Below are 23,099 nucleotides of genomic sequence, written 5' to 3'. Positions count from 1 at the left end.
TTTGGCTTGTGACCCCATTTTAACATCACAAATTTCTGGTGACCCCAGATATTCAAAATGGAGACTTTTTTTTTTTTTGTTGTTACTAAAATTAATTTGTTTTTGATCATATAATAGTTTTCTATACTATGATGCAAATAATCGTTAATTTTAGACAACATTTAGTCTATATAATGTATATTATTATGGACGGAGGCAGAAAAGCCAGGTGTAGATTACTGCACAAAGTGAGAATTTGATTTCCTTGGTCAGGATATGTACAGTCAGTCCAGCTTGGATTTACAAGGCTGACAATTAATACTGACGAACAAGAACTCAAACTATGGATTATGAAAGAGCTGCAGCATCTGAAACTGACCACAATGAACATTTGAAAGATAAACAGTACCACAGTGCTTCAGTTTGTCATGTCTTTTATGGATTGGGATTGTCTCTCAACTCATTATATATTTTTTATTAGTATATATATATATATATATATATATATATATATATATATATATATATATATATATATATATATATATATATATATATTTAATATTACTAAAAATTTCAGGCGACCCCATTTGAATTCCAGGCGACCCCGTGTGGGGTCCCGGCCCCAAGGTTGAAAAATCCTGGAATAAAATGATCTACAGTACTAAAAACAAGCATTTTAGTGACTTTCTTTATTGTGCAGAGTGATAGACATGTGTGTTCTTAATGGATGTTTGTCTTTTAAAACCATTCAAATAAAAATAAAAAATCAATACTTTAAGACTTTGTAATCATGACCTCATGTGAGTGCAGTGATGATGATGTTTGTTAATTATCTGAGCATCTGTTTCACTTACAAACACATTTTAATACATGACAAGATGATTAAATAAAGCCTACATTAGGTCAAAGAGGACTTTTCAAACAAACATTACTCAGATTTTCCAGACATGCAACACCAACAGCAGTGAAAATATTACAGTCTAAGTGCAGCCATCTGTTTGTGTAAGTGCACGCCAGAACCATGTGATTCAGCATTCATCATCATCTGACCTGTGTTCACATAATAAAGAATGTTTGACAGTTGTATCGACGCATCCGCTTCCAGGCCAAGGCCATATACTTCTGCAATGTACAGAGGATTACCTGTTTAAACAAAGATTAGAGCTGTGAATTACATAAGGTTTGATGAAAAATTAACACTGGGTCTCCTGGACGTCACTAAGAGCCAGTGTTTTCATCAGAACAGGCTGCGACGTCAGACAGGATTTCCCCCTCCGGCAGCGACTTGGCTGCACAAATATAGACCTGAAAACAAACATGTTGTCAGAGAGAGGGTCACAGGAAAAGTAAGACAAAGCATCAGTGACGTAGCGACTGAGGATAAATCACAGCTCCCATCACTCACTGGATGTTAAAGCTTTCCTGAGGAATGGCATTTTGTTAATTCTCAAGACATGAGCTGCTCAGCAAAACAAATGTCTGCATACAAACAGAGCGGCCTTCAGGGTTACTCATGCCACTGATCTTTTCAAAGCTCTAGACATTATCCATCATGAAGGAGATTTTTAATTTACAACAGCTTTTGCATTGAGTTTGTATATATTAACCCTTTATCAGGCAAGTGACTATTTTTGGTCATTTCCACACACATTATAAAACAGTGACAACAGTTCCAGTGAGGACAGTGAGGTAACAATCTCAGGTCCATTGTGGTCTACAGGGTCTGTAAGGTCCACCTCTGCATGAACAGTGAGTGCACCTGCTTTGTTAGGTAACGTGAAGTAATGGTACTAATGTAAGGAATGATGTTCAAAGGGAGAATGTGGGTGTGGACAGGTGTCTGGACCAGCACGTATGTTGTTGTAATGTTCTAAAAGTGATGTTCTAAAATATATGTTCCTTTCACATTACATGTATTTTTTCTTGTATTTCTTATATGCACTTCTTGGATTTATTTATTTTGCCACATATGGGCAAGGAACCAAATACGGTAAATTCATCAACCTTGATTTTCTACATAATACTTTTTTTTTTTTTTAATTTCACAAAAATAATAAATTCTTGTTGTGTCCGCCAAAATCACACTAAGGATGCAATTTTGAATTTCAGAGTATTTCTATGAGTGCACTACAAAGGGTTAACATGCTTAATTTTTGTGTGGATTCATTGTAATAGAGACGAGGCGCTCTAAGGGCTCATGATTATTACCTCCGCCAAGGAGGTTATGTTTTGTCGGCGTTGGTTTGTCTGTTTGTGTGCAAGATAACTCAAAAGTTATGGATGGATTTGGATGAAAATTTCAGGAAATGTTGATACTGGCACAATGAATAAATGATTAATTTTGGTGGTGATCAGGGGTGGGGTGGGGGGGGCATGGGGGCCCACTGATCTGCCTTGGCGGAGGTCTGTGCTGTCTTTTCTAGAAAAGCATTTGTAGAGGCAGATCAGTGGGCCCCTGTGACCCCCCCACCCCCGATCACCACCAAAATTTAATAATTTGTTCCTTGTGCCAGTATCGTTTCCTGAAATTTTCATCCAAATCCGGGGCACGGATCTGCCTTGGTGGAGGTCTACGCCCTCCAAGTGCTTCTACTTGAGATAGTAATAGTAAGTTAAAAGAATGAGGACACACGTACGGACTGGTGTACTCTTTATTTTACTGATACAAATATTTTTGAGAATCTTTTTTTTTTTTGGGTGCAGGCAGAGGAAGATTGTGAAACAGAGGGGGACTGGTCCTCCTACCTGTACAGAGAAATTTAGGTTAATGTAACTTTACAGTTTTCAATGATATTACAATTTATGGGTTTTTCTTTGTGTAGTTTTAAAAAGTGATGTTCAGTATCAAACGAAGACTCTATTCGCCTCTTCCTGGTTGCTACGTCAGCAGGGCATAATGACAAATGGGTGAATTTTCTTTAAAAAACCAGGGTGAATAGTAGACAGAAGTGATACTGATTATACTGAGTGATATGAAGTCTTTGTGTTATTGGTGTATTTATAAGAACTATGTATTTATGTGATATTTGTGATCTGGTGATGGATTTATTTATACGAAGGTATATTATAAAAGACGTGTATTTGTTGTATCCCTCAGTTTCTCTACACAGTATTAATAAATGCCACTATTGGTGCATTAAGTTCAGTCATGTCATGTGACTCTGTAAAAAAAACTGAAGCCACCACCGGTTTAACTGACATTTGTTTAATCCACAATGGTTCAATAAGGAAAATTCTTGAATGTTTAACCCATAAAGACCCAAATATCCACCATCAACCAAAATCATCTACTTACGTAAAATGTTTAATAACCTCTGAACCACCGAACTTATTATTAAGTGTAAATAATTGGTGTAAAATACAGTTTGTCATCTTTTCATGGCCATCAGATATGACCCATCTGGATGTTCAGAGGCTCTGTAATTACCATGGAAACACTGTCATCTTCTACAACATTGATTCACCAGTAAAACCATGGAGTTGGATCAGTGACAGTGGATGGAGACAGTGGGTTTATGTTCAGTTAGTGGCATTTTTGCTGAAAAAGTCAGTTTTTCTTCAGATTTCTGTTTGTGATATAATAACACTCAACTTTAATCTGAGTTTTATGAACATCTAAATGATCAGTGAATTAACTACTGGAAAATACATGATTTATAATGAAAAAAAAAGCAAAATGAAGAAGATAATATTACAACAAATGGGAATAAATTACTTAAGAAAGGCCAAATACAGAGGAAAAAAATGTTTGGGAAGTACCACAAAAGTAGCGGTGGGTCTTTATGGATTAATTATGATACATTTATCTGTATTTCTATGCCAACTGTAAATATAATGTGGCTGCTCTAATGGATGTGGGTAATGAAAACAGTTTAACACTTACGATTCTAACTTCATATCATATCATATCATATCATATCATATCATATCTGTGATTTGTAAACAAAACCTTCAGATCTGTAATGAAAATCTGACTGTGATCACTGAAGTGCAGTAAAGAGGTACAGGGGTTGGACAAAATAATGGAAACACCGTCTATGATGCCACAATGTTAAGTGTTTCCATTATTTTGTCCAACCCCTGTAGATTTAAAGCTCATGATCAAGTTGAACTAAACAATGACGTTCTGCCATCTAGTGGTGCATCAGTGTCAGTGTTTCAAGAGCAAAGGAACAATGTGATATTACAAATGTAATTTGTGGTAAATAAATCAAGATCAAACCATTTGTAGAAATTATCTCTGGAAGAAATAGTTCTACATCCTAACATTTCCATTTTATTTTGTCAAAGAAGACATGTCCCTTGTGTTTTAACCTCTCTGGCATTCAGAGGAAAATTGGTCAAAATTGGAAGATGGAGCATTCCTTCTCCATAACTGGTAAGACTCCAAAAGTGAAGAAAACATGTACAGATATGTCTAAACGAGTTAAAACCAGACAGTTTAAACACAATGTCTTCAAAACTTGCACTGTAGGCATATCATCCATAAATCCAGGTAGACGACGAAGTACCGTGCAAAGCGTGCATACAACACACCATGAGCTAAGAGACGAATAAAACCACAGGTAAAGTTAGAGTTCCTCACAACCTCTGACTCCCAGATGCAATAAAACCTCTGGATAATTACAAGTATGGTATTACGGGAATATTGTGCAACAGGAGTCAAAATCAAAACCATAATGAACTTTGATAAGCATCAGTTTAATTTTATTGATAATCACATAACCAATACATCTCAATTCATTCAAACTGCTAGTATATCTGGATTCTATGCTGTGTATATTAGTACAATTTCAGTTTAATTATCCAGGAGTAAATAAATTAGCACCAAGAGAATCTGTAGGAATAATAACGTGATAATAAAGCATGTAGGTAACTTATTACTGTTCTATTATTTATTAAAAAATGCTATTCAGTGTGCTTTACAAAAGTATAATTAATAAGAGGCATACATATCCTCCAGAGTTACAAAGTAACAAGACTTGTAGTGCAGAGTTACATAAAATACACATTTATGTGTGAAAAAAGTACAAATAAAAATAGAAAAACTGATATAAAATAAAACTTTACCCCAAACAGGTGTCTACTATTATTAACTGTATGATTTGGAAAGGTGCTTCAAAGCTGGAAAGAGGCTGAGAGGGGTGGATGCGGGACAGGGGTAGTTTAGGGACTGGCCTACGACCTAAACAGAGCCCACCCATAACATACAAATCCATTTTTTTCTTTTTCATTTACAATAAAGGAACCGCAGCCCTGAAGTGATCCTCAAACAAACCAGACCTGCCTGACAGTAACAATAATCCTGCACCCATTGGAACAGGACAGCCCACTTGTTCCTGCATGACTTTAAAGAAATTTGAGTTGCAGAGTACTCCCAAATACTGACTCTATATCTGAATCACAGTACAAGGGCTAAAGATGGTTGTAATGGATGTACTGTGTACCACCATTTCTGACTGGCAGGAGGTAGAGTATCAATGCAAAGATGCCCATAAATGTTCTTAAAACACCAAAATGAGGCGATACAGTATACACACATTACACATACAACATCATTCTGGTTGCAAAAGGTGGTTTGACTCCATGTAATCCCCTCCTCTCCAAAACTGCACTGAAAAATTCCATGCATATTTTTGGTTTTTTTTGCATCACATGTGAAATGGCTTCTACAATGCAATAAGTATAGTCATAAGTGAGTTATAGACTTCTATCATAGGCTCAAAAAAAAATAATTTTTTTTTTAGTTTTAACAGTGTAGTTCTGCGCTCATCCCACCACAATAGGGCCAGATGCTCGATACAGATACATCGCACTGCATAAAGAGTAAGAATACCTCTTTTTTAGCTATTCCCACTGGAATAGTAACAGTATCTATCCCACAGCTGCAGCTGCTCTGAAGCAGAACAAATAATCATTTAGTCACTTTATAATGTAATTGTATTCTGCTGCTATAACTCAGGACAATGCACTACCCACTTTACTTAAAAGACTTAACACTATAGTCATTACTGTATATTCTGCATATTTGACACCGGACTCACTTTTGTTTGTGTGTGCCATTTTTTACAGCAGATATTTAATAAATAAAAAAAACTTTTTTTAAATGGACGTTTTTTTACTTGACTGTTTTTTACACTTACATTGTATTTTTTACTTAACTGTTTTGTACTTAAATTTTTATTCTTGAATGTATGATTGATGTGTGCATTTTACTTGAGCACCTTACAGAATGTAAAACTAAATTTCACTGCACTGTACAAAGGTATTTTGTAATGACAATAAAGCTTATTCTATTATTCTAATTGCTCAAATTTATAGCAGGATTTTGCTCCAGCAGACCTCTGCAAATACAAATGGTTTTATAGACAGGAGAAGTCACATTTAGACACAAACGACTGAAACTACAAAATAATGATGAGGATTTTGATGAGGCTAAGCTGAGGTGGAACTGGAAAACAGGAATTAAAAAACCCTACACAGGAAGTCTGTTGAATTATCATCAGTATGAAACTTAACACAAGCAATACATAAAATCAGAACAAATAGAACAAAAGCACATAAACACCATATCCTTAGCCTCACAGCATAACTGCATAAGTCATATTTTTTTAACGTCATATGATGCAAAATGAAGCAGCAGTGTTAGGAGAGCAAAGTAATGCAGATATCACAATTTAGTCAAAAATATAACTTGGGCAATTATGCTATGAGGATAATAATGTAATCAATATATGGGAGGAATTTAAAAAAATAAAAAACAATATTCTAATTCTTGATTCAGGCCATTAGACTACACAGTATTTCTCAGAAGGAGGTTTTTATCATAGTCTTTTGTAACATTTTTTTTTTTTTAACATGACGTGTTACTTGTCTACATTTGGGGTAAATCCAAGCTCTCCTGACAGTTTTCAGTTATTTGGGGCAGAACAGTTAAATGCCTCATATTTAGTTCAGACTCTGATCCGAGTCAACAGATATAACTCAGGTCTGTCTTTATTCATTTTTATTCATCTCAAAGATGTATTCTGGACCTAAACTGGTGAGTGGTTTGTAGACAGGTAGCAGCACTTGAACATCTCCTGTCCTGCATTTAGAGTCACAGCTGTTAAATCTCTTTTGGGAAGTCTACTTAGAAGATCATTACAGTAGTCAACCTGACTGCAGATGAAAGCATAGATGAGCTTCTGTTGGGTCTTTTTGTGTCATAAAACTCCTGAATGTGGTTATATTTTACAGTTAACTGAAGGCTCTATTGGTGACTGCTTTGATATGGTTGGTAAAAGTAAGTCTATTTTGTTGTGTTTGAGGCATTTTCATTCCACTTATTAAGTCTATTCTGTTTCAGGGGTATAAAATGTAACACGAATGTCTTGAGGCATTTTTAGGAAAGACTTTAAGTCGTTTTCAACCTGAGTTTTAGCTCTCTGAAGGTTCCTCTCGGAGTACTCTCTTCTAGAACTTATAATGGTAGAAGCACGTTCATTTCTTAATAAGTTGCTCAGACTTTCAGCTTCAGCGCAGTTACCATATGTAAACTCTTTGACTTCACGTGTTGCCAAACCATATAAATTCCCACATGATCTGCATGGAGGCTTAACAACCTCTTCTGCCATTTCTTCTTCTTGTTCTCTCAAGAGGTCAAAGGCAACACACCTGACTTCAGGTTTAAGTGTAAAGGTTCCATCAAAGTATGGCTTCTTGGTCATGTGTGGATAGTAGGTCATCACTGCATTGGCTACGAATGTCTGCCAGTTACTTAAACAGGAGGCACCAATTGGGATTTGCCTTCGATGGGTGGACATGGAGACGCCGTAGTACCTGGTCGAAAGGGGGGAGTTTTCCCTCTGAGAGACACAGATGGTGGAAGAGATGAGCTTCCGCGACCCACTTGGATCCACTTCATTGATGATATTTCGCAACTGGCGTATGATATTTCTCTCTTCTTGTTCTCGTTCTTGTTCTCTTGTCACCTGGACAACCTGTAAGCAGTCACAAAGGTTTTCAAGCTGCTGTTAGAAAACCATGCTTCTTGGTGTTAAACTGTAGTGATTTACATTTTATTCATAATGTGATAAAATATGTAGTGGTGTGAATTATAAACTGCCAAAGTGTTGCTTATCCAGTTTTTTTTTTTTTTTGGTGAAATCTAGTGAATAATGTCAAGGCAAGGACCTCAGCTCCAAAATGAGGCCATTGTGGAAATGTGGAAACTGTGAATTCCATACTTACTTTAAACTTCTCTAAATACTAGGCGAATAATTTTTTCCCAAGAACCATTCTTGTTTCATGGTTTTAGTTAGACCCTCTAATACAGCTATTTGTCCTTCTGCCCTCCAAGAGGCCATAGGGACAGACTCAGGAACCGCTTTTCCCCACAACTGTTACATTATTGAACTATGCTAACTGCTTCTATACCCCGGCCCAGAAATGAGTGACAATGACTTTTTATAACTGCCCTATGTGAATTTTTCGTTACAAGGAATAAAAAAAACCTAACAGAAATTATATTTTTATTTGCCTTCCTGTCTTCAGTAAATACTCAATCTTAATAAGGTATACTTTATGTGTATAATCAATAACACAATTTAATAAAGACAATTAAGTAGTTTTTCAATCAATAACCAGATGACTGGTTGAAGATATCATAATTATTGTTAACAACAATAAAATTTGATTCTTACCATGTCCAGCACACAAGAAAACGGGCTTCGCTTGGGTACCTGAGAAGAAAAGAGCTTAAAGGGTCGAGGATAGCAGTCCAATAATGCTTCAAACACTTCCGGGACATTCACAATGTCTTTTGGGGAATGTGGTGGAGTGTTGATATTCCCCAAAAAGAAGATACTGTGAAGAATCTGTGAGGTCAAAACACATGCAAGGAGATGTCATCGTCCTCTGGTGATGGGAAGTGAAAAGCAGCCATTTATGTGTGCTGCTCAAAATACACAAATAATAGACAAAATGCTGATGAGAAAACACGTACCTCGTCAACAAACACAAAGCTATGTGGACGATTATGACTCAGTTTCAGCGCTTTAAGAATAATCAAGAGCGCATTTGTTCTGAAAGGCTCTTCGCTCTCCACAAGTTCCACTCTGAAATAAGAATAACCGCATGTTGTTGACATATTAGACTCAGAATGGAAGCAATGATCAGTAATAATCACTGTTGTGCAAGTTACTTCCAAACTGTAATACGATACAGATTACTCGTTACTGTTATTTAAAAGTAATTCCTTACCTTACGATACTACTGTCTCAGAATTGTAATGCGTCACATGACTCCTGTATTACTTTTGAGTTACAGATTCTCATCAACTTATCAATATATTAGATCTATTCTAGAAGGAGATACAGTTCCCAAACCTGCAGCAGTTTTCTACTGGAATAATTTATAATATAGACTGTAAAAACACATGAATCTTGACAAGAAAATTTATCATTACAAATAAGGTAAGAGAGGTAACATTTAAAATACTCCATAAGTGCTATTCGGTCAAAACCGATCTCATAAAATATAAAATAAATGTTGACACTCTTTTGCTCTTTTTGTGGCAATGCAGAGGAAACAATATCTCACTTATTTTTTGGCTGCACTTGCACTCACATATTTTGGATTGATTTTAATTATTTTTTGAATAATGAAGGTGACTCTTCACTTAAACATCCAACATGTACTATTCAGTTTGTCAAAATATAAAAAAATAAGCCTAGACAAGATATATGTAACCAACCTTCTCTTAATTATAGCCCAATTCCATATACACTGTTCCAAATTTGCTAAACGACCAAATATGATTGTTTTTAAAGCTGTACTGCTATCTCATTTACAAAGCACTGAGCAAAGTTTAAATCCCAAAGCATCAAAACCAGGAGTCTGTGTGAAAAGTTAGTAACAAGTGTTGTGCCGAATTCTGCTCCCTGCCAAAAACAGCTCCCCCTTTCTAAATCAGCCATGAAGAAGACAAATTCATCCTGTCACACCAGAATAGTTCCAAATGTGAGCTGCTAAAGTCATTTCACTCCTTTGGGTTCACAAGCTTATTCTGATGAGGGATGGGATTTTCGGCAGCATCTGATGCCAAATTCTGCTCCCTGCCGAAAACTGCTTCCCCAGCCTCAGGTGATGCAGTTTTCAGCAGTATCTGTTTTTATTGTTATATATTTTGTGTGTTGTACGACTAAGATTTAACTTTTGAAAGTTTTATATACCTTACAGTTTGCACATTCTTCAATATTAAACAGATTAAAAACATAACTGCAATATCTTACAATATTAATTTATTACTTAATTGCTACACAGCTATAATGGGGTTTAGAGGTTGAATAATTCACAATTAATTTCATACTCTACAGTCAGAAAGGGGAAAAAGTTGTGACAGGATGAAAAGCGGTTTTTCACTCATGACCCGGAAACAGTTTGAAACGACTGACTTTGAGTACCGCCTCTTCTGGTTTACCTGTCAACAGTAGCTGAGGCCACATCGAAGTGTCACTGCTGTATTTATTTAATTTTAATTTATTATTTTATTTTTTATTATTATTGTTTTTTTTAAACATATATATAAAAAGTTCTTTACAAATACTGTTCTGCATAAGTTTGATGTTAATGTTCGGTCTGGGAAAAAATAAAGTTTCTCATGGAATTTTTTAGAATGTATGGCCAGTTTTTGATTAATAAAGTTGGAAAAAAAAAGTCACGGCTGTGTGTCCCAATGTACATTGAATAAACAAAGGCATCTATTTTTAAGTTTTCATGGTTTTCCTTCAGATTTAGTTGAGAAGAAGAAATGGGTCGTGGCAGTTCACCGAGATGAGGGGCCGAACTTAAAAATGCAGTCATGAAGTATATTTTCGTGTGTAACAGGTGTCCTGAACATGGAAAAAATTTACCTAAAGAAATTATAATAAGGATTAGAACCAAATACCTGACTCTACCTATATCCCCGAACACGAAAGAAACACATTTTAAAACCCTAAATGATATTTATCCATGTAATGACTTTCTGAGACAAAGATTTAATACTGAGAAAAATAACTGTCTTTTCTGTGGATTTGAAATTGAATCTTTAGAACATTTGTTTTTTGACTGCTCATACATCAGGACATTTTGGACTGCATGTCAAGAATGGACATCTGAGAAGGACACTCAATCACCCAAACTGGAGTATAAAGACATTAAATTCAGAGGTATAATGAAAAACAAAAAACAAGAAATTATGTACAACACTTTCATTATTATTGCTAAACAGTTTATCCACAGATGTAGATTCATGTAGAAGCACCCACTGTTTTCAATTTACATAAATGAAATAACAAAATTCAAAAACACACTGAAGTATGTAAAAACCAAACACACCTTGATTGTTTGTGAAAATTTGAATGTACTGATACCTGATTAGACCTCTGACTTTTATTTTTATTTATTTTCTTTTTTTTTTTAAAAACATAATATTCTTTACAAATACTGTTCAGCATAAGTTTGATGTTGATGCTCAGTCTGGGAAAAAAAGTGTTTCTCTATGTAATTCTTTAGAATGTACAGGGTGGGGAAGCAAAATCTACAATATTTTGAAGCAGGGATTGAAAGACAGTGTATGACCAATTAGTTTATTGAAAGTCATGAGAATTTATGTGCCACAAGAAAATTTACATAATAGAAAATGTTTTTATTCTATGTGTCCCCCTTCTTTCTCAATAACTGCCTTCACACGCTTCCTGAAACTTGGGCAAGTGTTCCTCAAATATTCAGGTGACAACTTCTCCCATTCTTCTTTAATAGTATCTTCCAGACTTTCTCGTAACAGTTTTGCTCATAGTCATTCTCTTCTTTACATTATAAACAGTCTTTATGGACACTCCAACTATTTTTGAAATCTCCTTTGGTGTGACGAGTGCATTCGGCAAATCACACACTCTTTGACGTTTGCTTTCCTGATTACTCATATGGGCAAAAGTTTCTGAAAAGGTATGGATAATAGTGTTAGGTATGATTATGACATCAATATATGTTTGGTTTCAAAACAATTGACGTAGTGCCTGCTGAGAAAAAACAACTAAATGTTCATTGTAAATTTTGCTTCCCCACCCTGTATGTCCAGATTTTGATTACTAAAGTTGGAAAAAAAGACAAAAAAAAGTGTCCTGAACACGGAAGAGTATTTCTAGGGAAACATCAGTGATATTTTGAGGGGAATCAAGAGGTTAAAAGTCGTGAACCCATCTGTTGCGCCCGTCTGAACCAACCAAATGTATTACAGTTTAAAAAACATATATATAGAAAATGTACAAATGACATGTAAATACTAATGCAAATGTATTGAAATCAAATCGAGTGACACTCTGGTGATTTGAGGGAAATACATTAAGGAGCTAATGATAGAAATACAGCAGAGACAGAGAGGAAAGTTCACAAGTACCAGATAGACCTGTGTTCTTAGGAAGTACATTCTCTAGGATTATTCTTATTAAGACCGTACTCTGCGTTCTTGATACTGACATTGACAAACGGCCATTTTCACTTATAAGAAGTGTGTGTGTGTGTGTGTGTGTGTGTTTTCTTCAGGGAGCAGAATTCGACACAACACTCGTAATAACTGAAGTGATCTACTGACTCACCCTCCGTGGTCTGGGTCTGCAGCAGCGGCCTGATGACAAAAGCAAAACATGACAATTCAACACTGTACTGTCAACACAGATTAAAATGACAAAAGTTGAACTGAATCTTCTAATTAAACAACAGCTAACAAAGCAGTGTAAAACATTAGTTTACAGGTTTTCAGTACTTATTCACTGTTTTCGCTGCTGTTTTTTTTTTTTTTTTGTCATTAGCTAGCTCCATTAAACGGCTGTAGACTTCCTCAAATATCTTACAAGTACGGTCACATATCAAAAAGTCATACCTCACATCTCAAAAACAAACATCAATACAACATATTAAACCTATAAAGTAGTCAAAAAGAATCCAAGAAAAAGAGAAGAAATCCAAATTCTATGAGATATGCGTTAGTTACTCACCATTTTCACCACGTCAAATGAAAACTGAAAGTAAAGTGAAGAAGACACCGCCCTTTTCCTGTTGAAGTTCTCAGATTCTGGTGCTGGTTTCTTGTATTTTATGTTTGAGTTGACTGGTTTACCTCTGCAGGAATAGGCAGAGTATAAAAATACAGAAAAAGTACACAAGAAAGGACGAGTTTTAACAAAAATATGAAATATATTTGACTCTCGCGCAAACAATGTGCGCACAGTCAGGTCCATAAGTATTCAGACAGTTTATTATTATTATTATTATTATTATTATTAATAATAATAATAATAATAATAATAATAATGTAATAATACAATTAATAATGCTAATACAATTTATAATAATAATCGGTTCTTACACATCTAATGTACTGTGTGTGCTCCTTTGTAAACTAATTATTCTTAAAAAATCAAAAACTTACTAGAAAAAAAACCAAACACTAATTATCCTAATAATCTTCAATAGGTGCAGGTTAAAAGTGCAAAGTGTAAGATTTTAGCCAGGTTAACTAAATTTCAAAGCTAAAAGTATTTAGTGGTGTTCAATATTGCAGCAGGAGAGAAGCAATGAAAAACTCTATTGTCTCAAGCTAATGTCAAAACATGATCAACCTCTAGCATCAACCCAAACTTTACATAAATGTACATGTAAATTGTCCACAACCTTATATAAAATTGGCTTATATAAGAATAGAAGAAGCAACAAACATGTACAGTCTGGTCCATATATATCTGGAGTATACAGGTATATCCTCTCTGCTGAAAATCAGGTATATAAAACATTCCTCATATTAATTATGATCTTACTTACCAGTTACTGCAATAATCTTGAATTAAAGCTAAAAGTCCACACTACAATCACATCTGGATTACTTCATTTCAGATCCACTGTGATGGTGAACATAAGCAAACATCTTTTACAACTACAAAAACTACATTTGCATCAGTCCAAATATTTGATAGTGGAAAATGACCCTTTATACATTTCAACCCAAAATCCACAAAAGGGTTGAGATCTGATGAACACAGCTGGATAATCTGATTTACATAATATTAATATTCAGTAATACAAAAGGAATGAATTAATCGCAACTTCACCATGTCTTTGCTCTTAGATGGCAAACAACAATTTTTATTCATTATCAAATCATATCAGAACAGATACATTATAATACACTTTGTAATAAAAAGTATCATATACACACATATAATACAGTTTTACATATTGTCCATTTTGATTCATCCAGCTTTATTATAATTGGCAATATGTACAGTATATTAGCAAAGTGTTACTATAATTACAGATATTTACATAGATTTATAAGAAATACAATTGTGGCATGGTGGTGCAGTAGTCAGCACTATCGCCTCACACTAAGAAGGTCCACGATTGCCATGTGGGCCTTTCTGTGTGGAGTTTGCATGTTCTCCATGTATCTGCGTAGGCTCTCTCCAAGTACTCAAGCTTCTGTAGTAAATTTTTTTCAGAAGGGTGATGTGTATAAAGTTAATGTTTTCTTATGCCACTACACAAACAAATAGTGATGAAGACATGTTTGATAATAATAACAATAATAATAGTAATACATTTTCTTTATAAGAGCCTTTCACCACACCCAAGGACACTGTACAGTAGAGGATAAAAAAGACAATACATAGAACACAAAAGAAAGAAAGAAATCAAGAGTAATTACAATACATAAAACAATGAAGAGGTAAAAAGTAAGATGAAGAGTAATACTTTTGGTGGGTAGGCTATTCTGAAAAGGTGAGTTTTGAGTGAATATGTTGTGTTAAGATCTTATAATAAAAGGCATTACAGTAAAAAAAAAAAAAAAGTGTTGTTCCACTTCTGTTTATGGATAGAGCTCATACTAAGGCCAGGACAATGCAAAGAACATTAAAAAAAGTGTATATAAAAAATAATAATAATAATAATAATAATAAAAATGTTGCATCATGCTGTTTCCAATCAAGGAGATTATTCAATGTAAAAAAGGCAAAACTTTGACTTTCCTGGTCTCAGAAGGTTATGTTTTTCATTAAGGCAATGCATTTTGAAATGGTTGGAGCTTAGGCCACTTGTTTCTAGATTTTTGTAAAATTTGACTGTTGGATGACAAACTGAACTAAATAAAAATTTTATTAATTTTACAATTTAAAATAAATATGTTGACTCACATTTGTATCTGTACTTCAGCCTTCCTTTAATTTCTATTCAAAGTATCATTGATCAATCAACAATCTGACAGGTATGAGGTTTATTTACATGTACTCTCAGCGCAGACTGTCCCCTGGTAAGATGGTGGATACTTTGGCATAACTAAAGGGGATTTTCAACCTCCCTTTTATATCCGTAGTTTCAGATACCTGGAAAAAGTAGAAATTATTTACTAGAGTGAATCCAATTGACATGAAAATCTTTCAATCTTTGCATGACCTGTAAAAAAACAATGGCAAAAGTTAGACCAATGGAATGATATTAGTTTGAGTTGGTTGTGTAAATCTTATTGTATGAGTATGGGCATTGCACCAACACCAGTTTACACTTGCATAACTTACTTCCAGAAAAAAGTTTGTTTTTTTTCTTATAAAATACATCTGTTCACCTTTGTCACGGCAAACCAAGAGACTCGTAAAGGAATGGGTCTATTTCCTTGAGGTGGTCCATCATTGTCTCAGCGCATCCTTTCTTCATTACCAAGTCAAAGAGGAGACGTGCCATGTCCGCTCGGGGAAACTCTTTGCGAAATGAGGCCCATTCTTCTGTATTTAAGATGCCATGGTGTAGCAGGTGCTCCAGAAGCTCAAAAACAACACTTATGGACACCCTTTCAACAAATTTAGACCTCACCTTGGCAAACTTATCTGAAAGAATTATTACAGGAATAAAAATAGTCAGTGAAAATAATGGATTAATTCATTTCATATGGTTGTTATGGTTTCAATACGTTGTGACATATATCAACATTGCACTCCATTACATATTTCATTTCATTTTAAATTACAGGTTCTTGAAGGACTAATACAATCCATCTCTCATTATCCCTTCTCATTAAAAAGTAAAAGCCCTGTCTAGCAGTTAAAGTAATCAAGGCTGATTATAGTGAACATTGTACAACATCAAAGCTTATGCGTACACATTTTTCCCCTGGTATGAAATAAGATCCAGTTTAACTATTTAATTTGAGGTATTTTTAAACATTTCTAAAGACCTGAGGAGGAGGCTAGGAATAGCCCCTTTTCCACCAACATTCCCATTAACTTTCATTATCAGGAATGTATTGACCTGGGTAAAACAATACCAGGTAATCTGTGTTTGGTTTGCTTTTCCCCCAAACCTCACAGTTCATGGAAATGTAGCTATTTAAATCAGGCCTGGCTGTTTTGACTCGTCAATTTGATGTCCTGCAGAATTGCTTTTGATTGTATTTGGAAAATACACTTGACAAGGTCCAGGCTCTTTTGAGCGTATTTGCATTTAGGAGCTAAATACACTCAAAAAACTCAAAAGAGCTGATCTGTCAAATGGGCCTCGTCGTACGTCCATTTCTCGTAGCTTTTCTTCTTTTGCTCCATTTTCCAAATGATCAAATCACAAATGAAGTGAAGCTTGTATAAATCAAATATACAACTTTGCATCTGTACACTGGCTTAAACACTGTCCTACACCCCAACTAGAAACTTATTTCAGGTAAAGTTTGGAGTCATGGAAGTTTTTTGCCCAGGTAATTTCAGCGGAAATGCACCAAGGTTTTTCAAAATTCCAGGTAAAGTTCCTGCAGTGGAAAAGGGGCTTATATTGCATATCCTGGTAGATATCCTTTTATATACATACAGCATATATGTGACATATTACCATATTCTCTATGTGACCATTTGTACGGATGGGTAACTGATGAGAGAAGTTGAACAAATGACTTTTTCACTTACCTTGTGATATGTCAATCTCAGGCTTTTTTCTGATGTCAGTGCCTGCTCCCGATGAAACTACACCTATCAAGGTACAGAAAGAAATAGGTTAATGTGTAAGATTTACTAACCTCTAGTGGTAAAATTGCAGATAACCACCAACTGCACATCACACCATCACCTACAATAGCTTCACAAAACCCAAAAGTTTCTTGTTAGAACCAATGTTTGTTTGATTCATTCTAGAAATTTTGATGAAGGATATTAATTCTGGTCTGTACACAAACCGTAGGTAATGGTAATGCACCTTAATGCTGGATGTTACCCACTATAAAAAGAAGGAAAAAATAGGACCAATGGCCCTGTAGCTTACCGGCCAAATTAAAAGCTTTGGGAAATGTATCCAGATGCCATTTATTATCACCCAGTTATGTGTATTTATTATATTACAGAAATAGCCCATGTTTTGGTCATATTCCAATCAGATCTGTAAAAAATTCAACTTCCAACTTGATATCATTGATACTGATTTATTGGATCAATCCACTCCTTATCTCTTATAATGGGAAAATTTTTCAAAGTCGCACCAAATCCAGAATCAGATCCGGATCGAAATAATTTCAATACCTTGTGTTGACATCATCATAAAGAAGCTGTTTACCAAGTTTGAAGTCAATCAGAACTGCAGTTTCGGAGAAGACAATTGAAATTTTTTCCCCATAAGAGCCCATGTTAAATTTTCCGTAAGTTCCCAGATCCAGAAGAAGATCCTGATCAGCATGTGGACATTATGTTTTGGTCATCTACCCATTAGGGCTGTACTGTAGAAATTTCAACTTGATATCATTTATATTTACTGAGTTATTGCATCGATCCACTCCCTATCTCTTATAATGGGGAAATTTTTCAAAGTCACACCAAATCCGTAATCAGATCTGGATCCAAATAATTTCACTAACTTTTGTTGACATTATCATAAAGAAGCTGTATACCAAGTTTGAAGTCAATTGGAATTGTAGTTTCGGAGAAGAAGACGATTGAAAATTTTGTAATGGACGACAGACAACGACAGACAACGACAGACAACGACAGACAACGACAGACAACGACAGACAACGACAGACGACGACAGACGACGATGACGCCAGACGCCTCTAGACGACAATAGCTTACGGCCTGTGTGAAAATTAAAAAGAATATATATCATCTTCTTAAAATAATGGCCTAGGTAATTTTTTATGTTTTACAAAAAATACGTTTTTTTTCCTAAATCATCACATATTCAATTTCTGTGTGCTTTGTTTCCAGAAAAAGCAATACATATATTCAAAAACAAAAACAGCAGCAGAAAAAGAAGCCAGAGAGAGCAACAATGAAGTGAAATATAATATTTGATAATACCTTTGGGTTAAGAGTTATATACACTATTCCAAATGTGCTAAACCAGTAATTAAATATTAGATATAACATGATCCTCCTTCCACTCACATATCCAACAGGTGATGGAGCTTGTACTTTCAGAGTAAACCTTTCATTTATTGAGCCTCACAGATAAAGATACTGACCTTTGTGCTGTTTTGTGGATTTGAGGATTTCCAGAAAACTGGACTTATTTGCAGTCACTAGTTTACGATGTTCTTCTTCTAACCTTTTCCCCACAGCTCCCTTTCTCACCTCTGCCCACTGCTCCTTAGTCTGCACAAAACAGGCGACATTTGAAAAAAAATCACATTGGTGCTCACTGTGCTACAGACTAACTTGTTCACAGAGACTAACTTCTCACCATATCTTTGAAGGCCTCTCCCTTGTAGTAGCTCTTAGCTGCTGGATACTCAATTCCTTTATTCAACAGATGGTCCAGGTTTGAAGCCACAGCATGCAGCTCCTCTCCATCGTAGGCATAGAATGCCCCATCCTCACAGATCATCAGAACAAGCTGCTCATTTGGGCATGAGGTGCCTTCTATTACACCAATAACCTTCATTTTCACTTGCTTTGGGAGATAGAATTTTCCCCACCCATTTACTTCTGCATCTTTTCCTTTGTAAATTGTGTCATCCTCACCTCCCAATATCCATTTAGCACCATGTGGATTTTTTAAGGGAAAACTCTTTCCCACTCCCTCCAAAAAATGACCTACAACAAATACAAGACAAGGGGACAAATGCAAAATAATAAGATCATCATTCAAGGTTCAATGTGTAAAATACAAATAGATATATTTACATACTCACAAGCCTAAGGAAAATGTATGTTTTCTGACATTAACTGCATTTCTAAGGTAACAGTAGCAAGTGTCATAAATCTCAGAAGGGAACATAAGGATTGTCATAGAAAAAGCTGACCTTAGTCCTGTACATAAATATAAATGTAAAGAAATGCTGTTAGTTAATGTTAATTAAAAATCAGCTCCCAGTACATAAGATTCCAACACAAACGTACCTTTATGTCTTTTATTACATTGTTACTATAAGTTTCTTATGATATTTGAACGGCAGCTACAAACCTATTGACAGGCGCCTCAGTAGCTCAGTTATTATTGGGAAATCTGCAAACCTGAAAGCCAGAAGAAATAAAAACATTAATTGAGACTTTACATTGAAACGTATTTTTATATTTATCTGTATTTGGTTGAAATTTGCTATTAATAACTATTGGAACTATTATTATTTGGAGTTAAATCAGTTCAAGTATTTCAACTAGTCAAGAACTCAGTTACTGACTCCATTAGTTATATTATCTCTTAACCTCAGCTCATTTCATAACAGAATAAGAAACAGTTCCTACCCGCTCTTAGGACGTACCGCACCTGTCTCCATTGTGGCTCTCTGTTACCTAAGAACAACATTTTATACAATTAAAAGTAATAGCAGAGAGATGACATGCTCTGCTCAAGTAGAGGGAAGAATGATTCAAAAATAAAGACTTATTCAACGAAGTTCCTGGAGATGTAGAGCTCTGATGTGCCATATAGCTATAATACCACACTCATTTCTCACTGTTAATGGCGGTCATACACTTGTATAACTACACAACATTTCAACAGAATTAAATGACTTTAACTAAATATATTAAAACCCCACATTTTAATATTAAAGGCAACTGTGTTTTTGTTTCCCTTTAACTCAGGTCTATGAATAATAGCCAATCATCAGACACCACTTCTCATCTTTTTACACTTGTACTAGGGCTGCACGATTTTGGCAAAAATAAAAATCCCGATTTTTTCCTCTAAAAATTCGATTTTCGATTTTGATTTCGATTTTGGGGTAAAACTACAAAAGACAACAGAAGTCAGCATGTCGTTTTCGTGAGCAGCCCACAATGCTAGGCACTGCTCTGACCTCAAATCTGTGATGGTATCACGTGATGAACCCACAGAAGTTTATTTTTTCTTAATTAAATCTTTATTGAATGAAGTAGAGTATACAAACAATGTATACAACAAGAAAATAACATAAATTTGCCAGGGGGAATACACTATAATACAATGCCCAAATCAGAGCCAATACTTATGTTTTTTATACCTTTTTTATACCTGCCTTTTTGTTTCCAGATTTATCTAACAGCTTTAAATAAAGTTCAACATCTTTCAAAAAATTAATATTTGGTTTTGTGCTACAGAACTTACATTTGTGAATGAAAAATTTAGCAAGTAAGAGGACTAAATTAATTACTTATATATACATATATACACACACACACACACACACACACACACACACACACATATATATATATATATATATATATATATATATATATATATATATATATAAAAATAAAAATTTTCTTTTTTTTTTTCCTTTTTTTTCTGGGCATCTGGGCCCACAGAAGTGATACCAGTGTAAGTCAGTGACAGGCATCAGTCGTGCGTGCGTGGACCACGTAAATATGAGTGATCCACATGCGGTTCTATTTAAACTGGGGGATCCGTGCGTGGAACAGACCGACCCAGGACACACTGGAGGGATTCTATGTGTGGAGCTTGTGGATGTGTGTGGGCACAGGGCTGTGTGGGCTCCTCTGCTGAGGCTGATGACCCGGACCCGGACCCGGATCGGAAGAAGACAGTATGGTACGGATCTGGGACAACGTAAGATGAGTGATCCGCATACAGTTATATTTCAGTTGCGGGATCCATGCGTGAAGCCACGGCTTACACTGCTATAAGTACTGCGGGCTCATGAACACATTTAAAGTCCGGTCATTACACGGATTTCTGTGACAGACCGCTGTCACTGATAGGAGGAGGAGCCTATGGTAGCCGGCAAGCGCGCGGCCCGCAGGCACGAGAGATGAAATCGATTTTAAGATTTCCCTTTTTTAAAAATCGTCCAAATTAAAAAATCCGATTTCGATTTAAAATCGATTAATCGTGCAGCCCTAACTTGTACCATTACACCCCAGAGGCAAACATTGTACATTTTATTCTACTACATTTACCTAACACCCTTAGATACAAGATATTTCCAAAATTACAATTTTTCATAAATCTTCTGTCCAGTAAAAAACTATGTAGCAGCTATTTCCAAATGTGTTTCAAATGTGTTGTTGAGTATTTATGATATGCTCAAGTTTGAAATGTTCCTTTGTGGGTTGAGAGAATCCTCCAGTTTCTTAAACAAGCTTAATCTCTTTGAAACCCTCTAGCAGTAGCTGGAAAATGCAGCATCACAACACTGTTTGATATTCTCTGATTCCTTGCTGTAGATTTGCTAAATCTTTAACAGCATGGACATTAATCAGATGAACTTTATTAATTCTGTATTTGTTTGTTTTGGGATTTTTTTTGGTTGAGCTGAAGAAAAAAGTGAAGATCCTCCGAGGGATCAATAAACGTCCATAAGTCGTCAAACTAAGGTGTTGTAAATTCTGACGGCAGTGGGGAGAAAAGATCTTCTGTATCTCTCAGTCCTCCATCATAATGAGGTTAACCGCCCACTGCAGCTGCTTTTCTGGTTTGCCAGAATGGGACGAAGAAGACAATCTGGATTTTCCAAGATGCCCTCCACCTCAATTAATGCAGCAGTGATATGAATCCAAAACATCATACTGTTTACAACTGCAAAACACTCAGAAAAGATTTCACTGCACAATGACCAGGCTTCTTTCCTTTTCATTCTCTAATACACCGCATTTTGTTGATAATAGATATAGATTTTTACTTAAGCAATACTTTGAGTTAAGGACTTTATCTTAAGGGGCGTATCCTTAGTGACGTATTTGCTACTTTTGTTGAAGTAAAGAATCTGAGCCCTTCTTACACTGCTCAACTGTGTTGTTTTTACAAACCGGTGGTGCCAGGCACAACAAACTCCGCCCTTAGCACGTATTTCGCCCTTAATAAGTAAATGGGAATTTTTTTTTTTAAAATCGGAATTTGAACTTTGACTTACCTTTCCCATAATGTAAGGAAATCTATTGGTCACTGGCAATCTATAAACCCAATTTGGTATGAACTGAAACAATAGTTTTGCTGCTAAAGTGTTAAAAACAAACAAACAAATTGAACCAAAAACAATACCCCTTGCCTTCACTTCGGGGGGGGGGGGGGTTAAAGTGATAAATTTCGTTTAATGTACATAAATATGAAGCAAAATAAAATTAATAAATAAACGTCTTTATGCAAAAGTGAAAGCGAAAGTTACGCGCATTAAACTAACGCTAGCCTTATCTCTCAAATTATGTACATAAACGAAACTAAACAGACACTTTATTCACAATTAAGACTTTTAACACTAAGCTAACGGTACATTCGAATACGGTTTAATAACTACTTTAAACTACAGGTAAATATTACGAGTGTTAACGATCTTATACTAAATTTACTATTACTGAAGTCTCACTGTGACTAAACATTACATTTACGAATAGAAAACGTGGCGAATCATCATAGAACATCACAGAACTAATATTTTACCTTCATAAACGCTTAAACTGTTGTTGTCGCACTTCGTTTTCTTTTCAGATAAAACACCTCCCAGCCGCCATGACACTTCCGGTCTCTCTCTCTCTCTCTCTCTCGCTCTCTCTCTCTCTCTCTCTCTCTCTCTCTCTCTCTCTCTCTCTCTCTCTCTCGGTAAAGTTTTGTTTCAATTACCTCCTACTGAGTCATTTTCAGCAGGAAAAAGGGTGGGCCGGTGAAGGGGGTTTATGATGAACAACACCTCT

General features: G+C 35.4%; 2 protein-coding genes across 6 annotated transcripts; both read right to left on the bottom strand.

Moving 5' to 3' along the window:
• Window positions 1–4,672: 4,672 nt before the first annotated feature.
• LOC115428538 (uncharacterized) lies at window positions 4,673–13,062 on the bottom strand. The gene is made up of 5 exons (XM_030147644.1): window positions 13,002–13,062; window positions 12,603–12,631; window positions 8,969–9,080; window positions 8,667–8,840; window positions 4,673–7,964 (listed from the first exon to the last, which is right to left on the bottom strand). The coding sequence occupies exons 1-5, from the start codon at window positions 13,002–13,004 to the stop codon at window positions 7,317–7,319; spliced, it is 966 nt and encodes a 321-aa protein (XP_030003504.1). The 5' UTR covers window positions 13,005–13,062; the 3' UTR covers window positions 4,673–7,316.
• An 809-nt stretch (window positions 13,063–13,871) lies between these two features.
• Window positions 13,872–22,938, bottom strand: LOC115428539 (uncharacterized). 5 transcript variants are annotated; one of them, XR_003936638.1, is made up of 8 exons: window positions 22,849–22,938; window positions 19,713–19,760; window positions 19,432–19,481; window positions 18,709–19,061; window positions 18,491–18,620; window positions 16,947–17,009; window positions 15,560–15,881; window positions 13,872–15,498 (listed from the first exon to the last, which is right to left on the bottom strand). XR_003936638.1 is itself a non-coding variant. In XM_030147646.1 (8 exons), the coding sequence occupies exons 2-7, from the start codon at window positions 19,742–19,744 to the stop codon at window positions 15,628–15,630; spliced, it is 882 nt and encodes a 293-aa protein (XP_030003506.1). In that variant the 5' UTR covers window positions 19,745–19,760; window positions 22,849–22,938; the 3' UTR covers window positions 13,872–15,453; window positions 15,623–15,627. The 5 variants fall into 5 exon arrangements, 4 of the variants coding, with proteins under 4 accessions (XP_030003506.1, XP_030003507.1, XP_030003505.1 ...); XM_030147646.1 differs by having other exon boundaries at window positions 13,872–15,453; window positions 15,623–15,881; XM_030147647.1 differs by having other exon boundaries at window positions 13,872–15,383; window positions 15,623–15,881.
• Window positions 22,939–23,099: the final 161 nt, after the last annotated feature.

Source organism: Sphaeramia orbicularis, chromosome 11 (assembly GCF_902148855.1).
Source record: "Sphaeramia orbicularis chromosome 11, fSphaOr1.1, whole genome shotgun sequence".
Classification (NCBI taxonomy): Eukaryota; Metazoa; Chordata; class Actinopteri; order Kurtiformes; family Apogonidae; genus Sphaeramia; species Sphaeramia orbicularis.
The sequence above is the reverse complement of the archived record's forward strand: the minus strand, read 5'-3'. Positions and strand labels throughout refer to the sequence as shown.

Coding starts and splice junctions, on each gene's coding strand:
- LOC115428538 (XM_030147644.1), bottom strand. Junction 9,081..12,602: donor GCAGACCCAGACCACGGAGG/GTGAGTCAGTAG, acceptor TTCTTATTTCAG/AGTGGAACTTGTGGAGAGCG. Junction 8,841..8,968: donor GCTTTGTGTTTGTTGACGAG/GTACGTGTTTTC, acceptor TTGACCTCACAG/ATTCTTCACAGTATCTTCTT.
- LOC115428539 (XM_030147645.1), bottom strand. CDS start 19,744: ATGGAGACAGGTGCGGTACGTCCTAAGAGCGG. Junction 18,621..18,708: donor GAGAGGCCTTCAAAGATATG/GTGAGAAGTTAG, acceptor TGTTTTGTGCAG/ACTAAGGAGCAGTGGGCAGA. Junction 17,010..18,490: donor ATCCACAAAACAGCACAAAG/GTCAGTATCTTT, acceptor GTACCTTGATAG/GTGTAGTTTCATCGGGAGCA.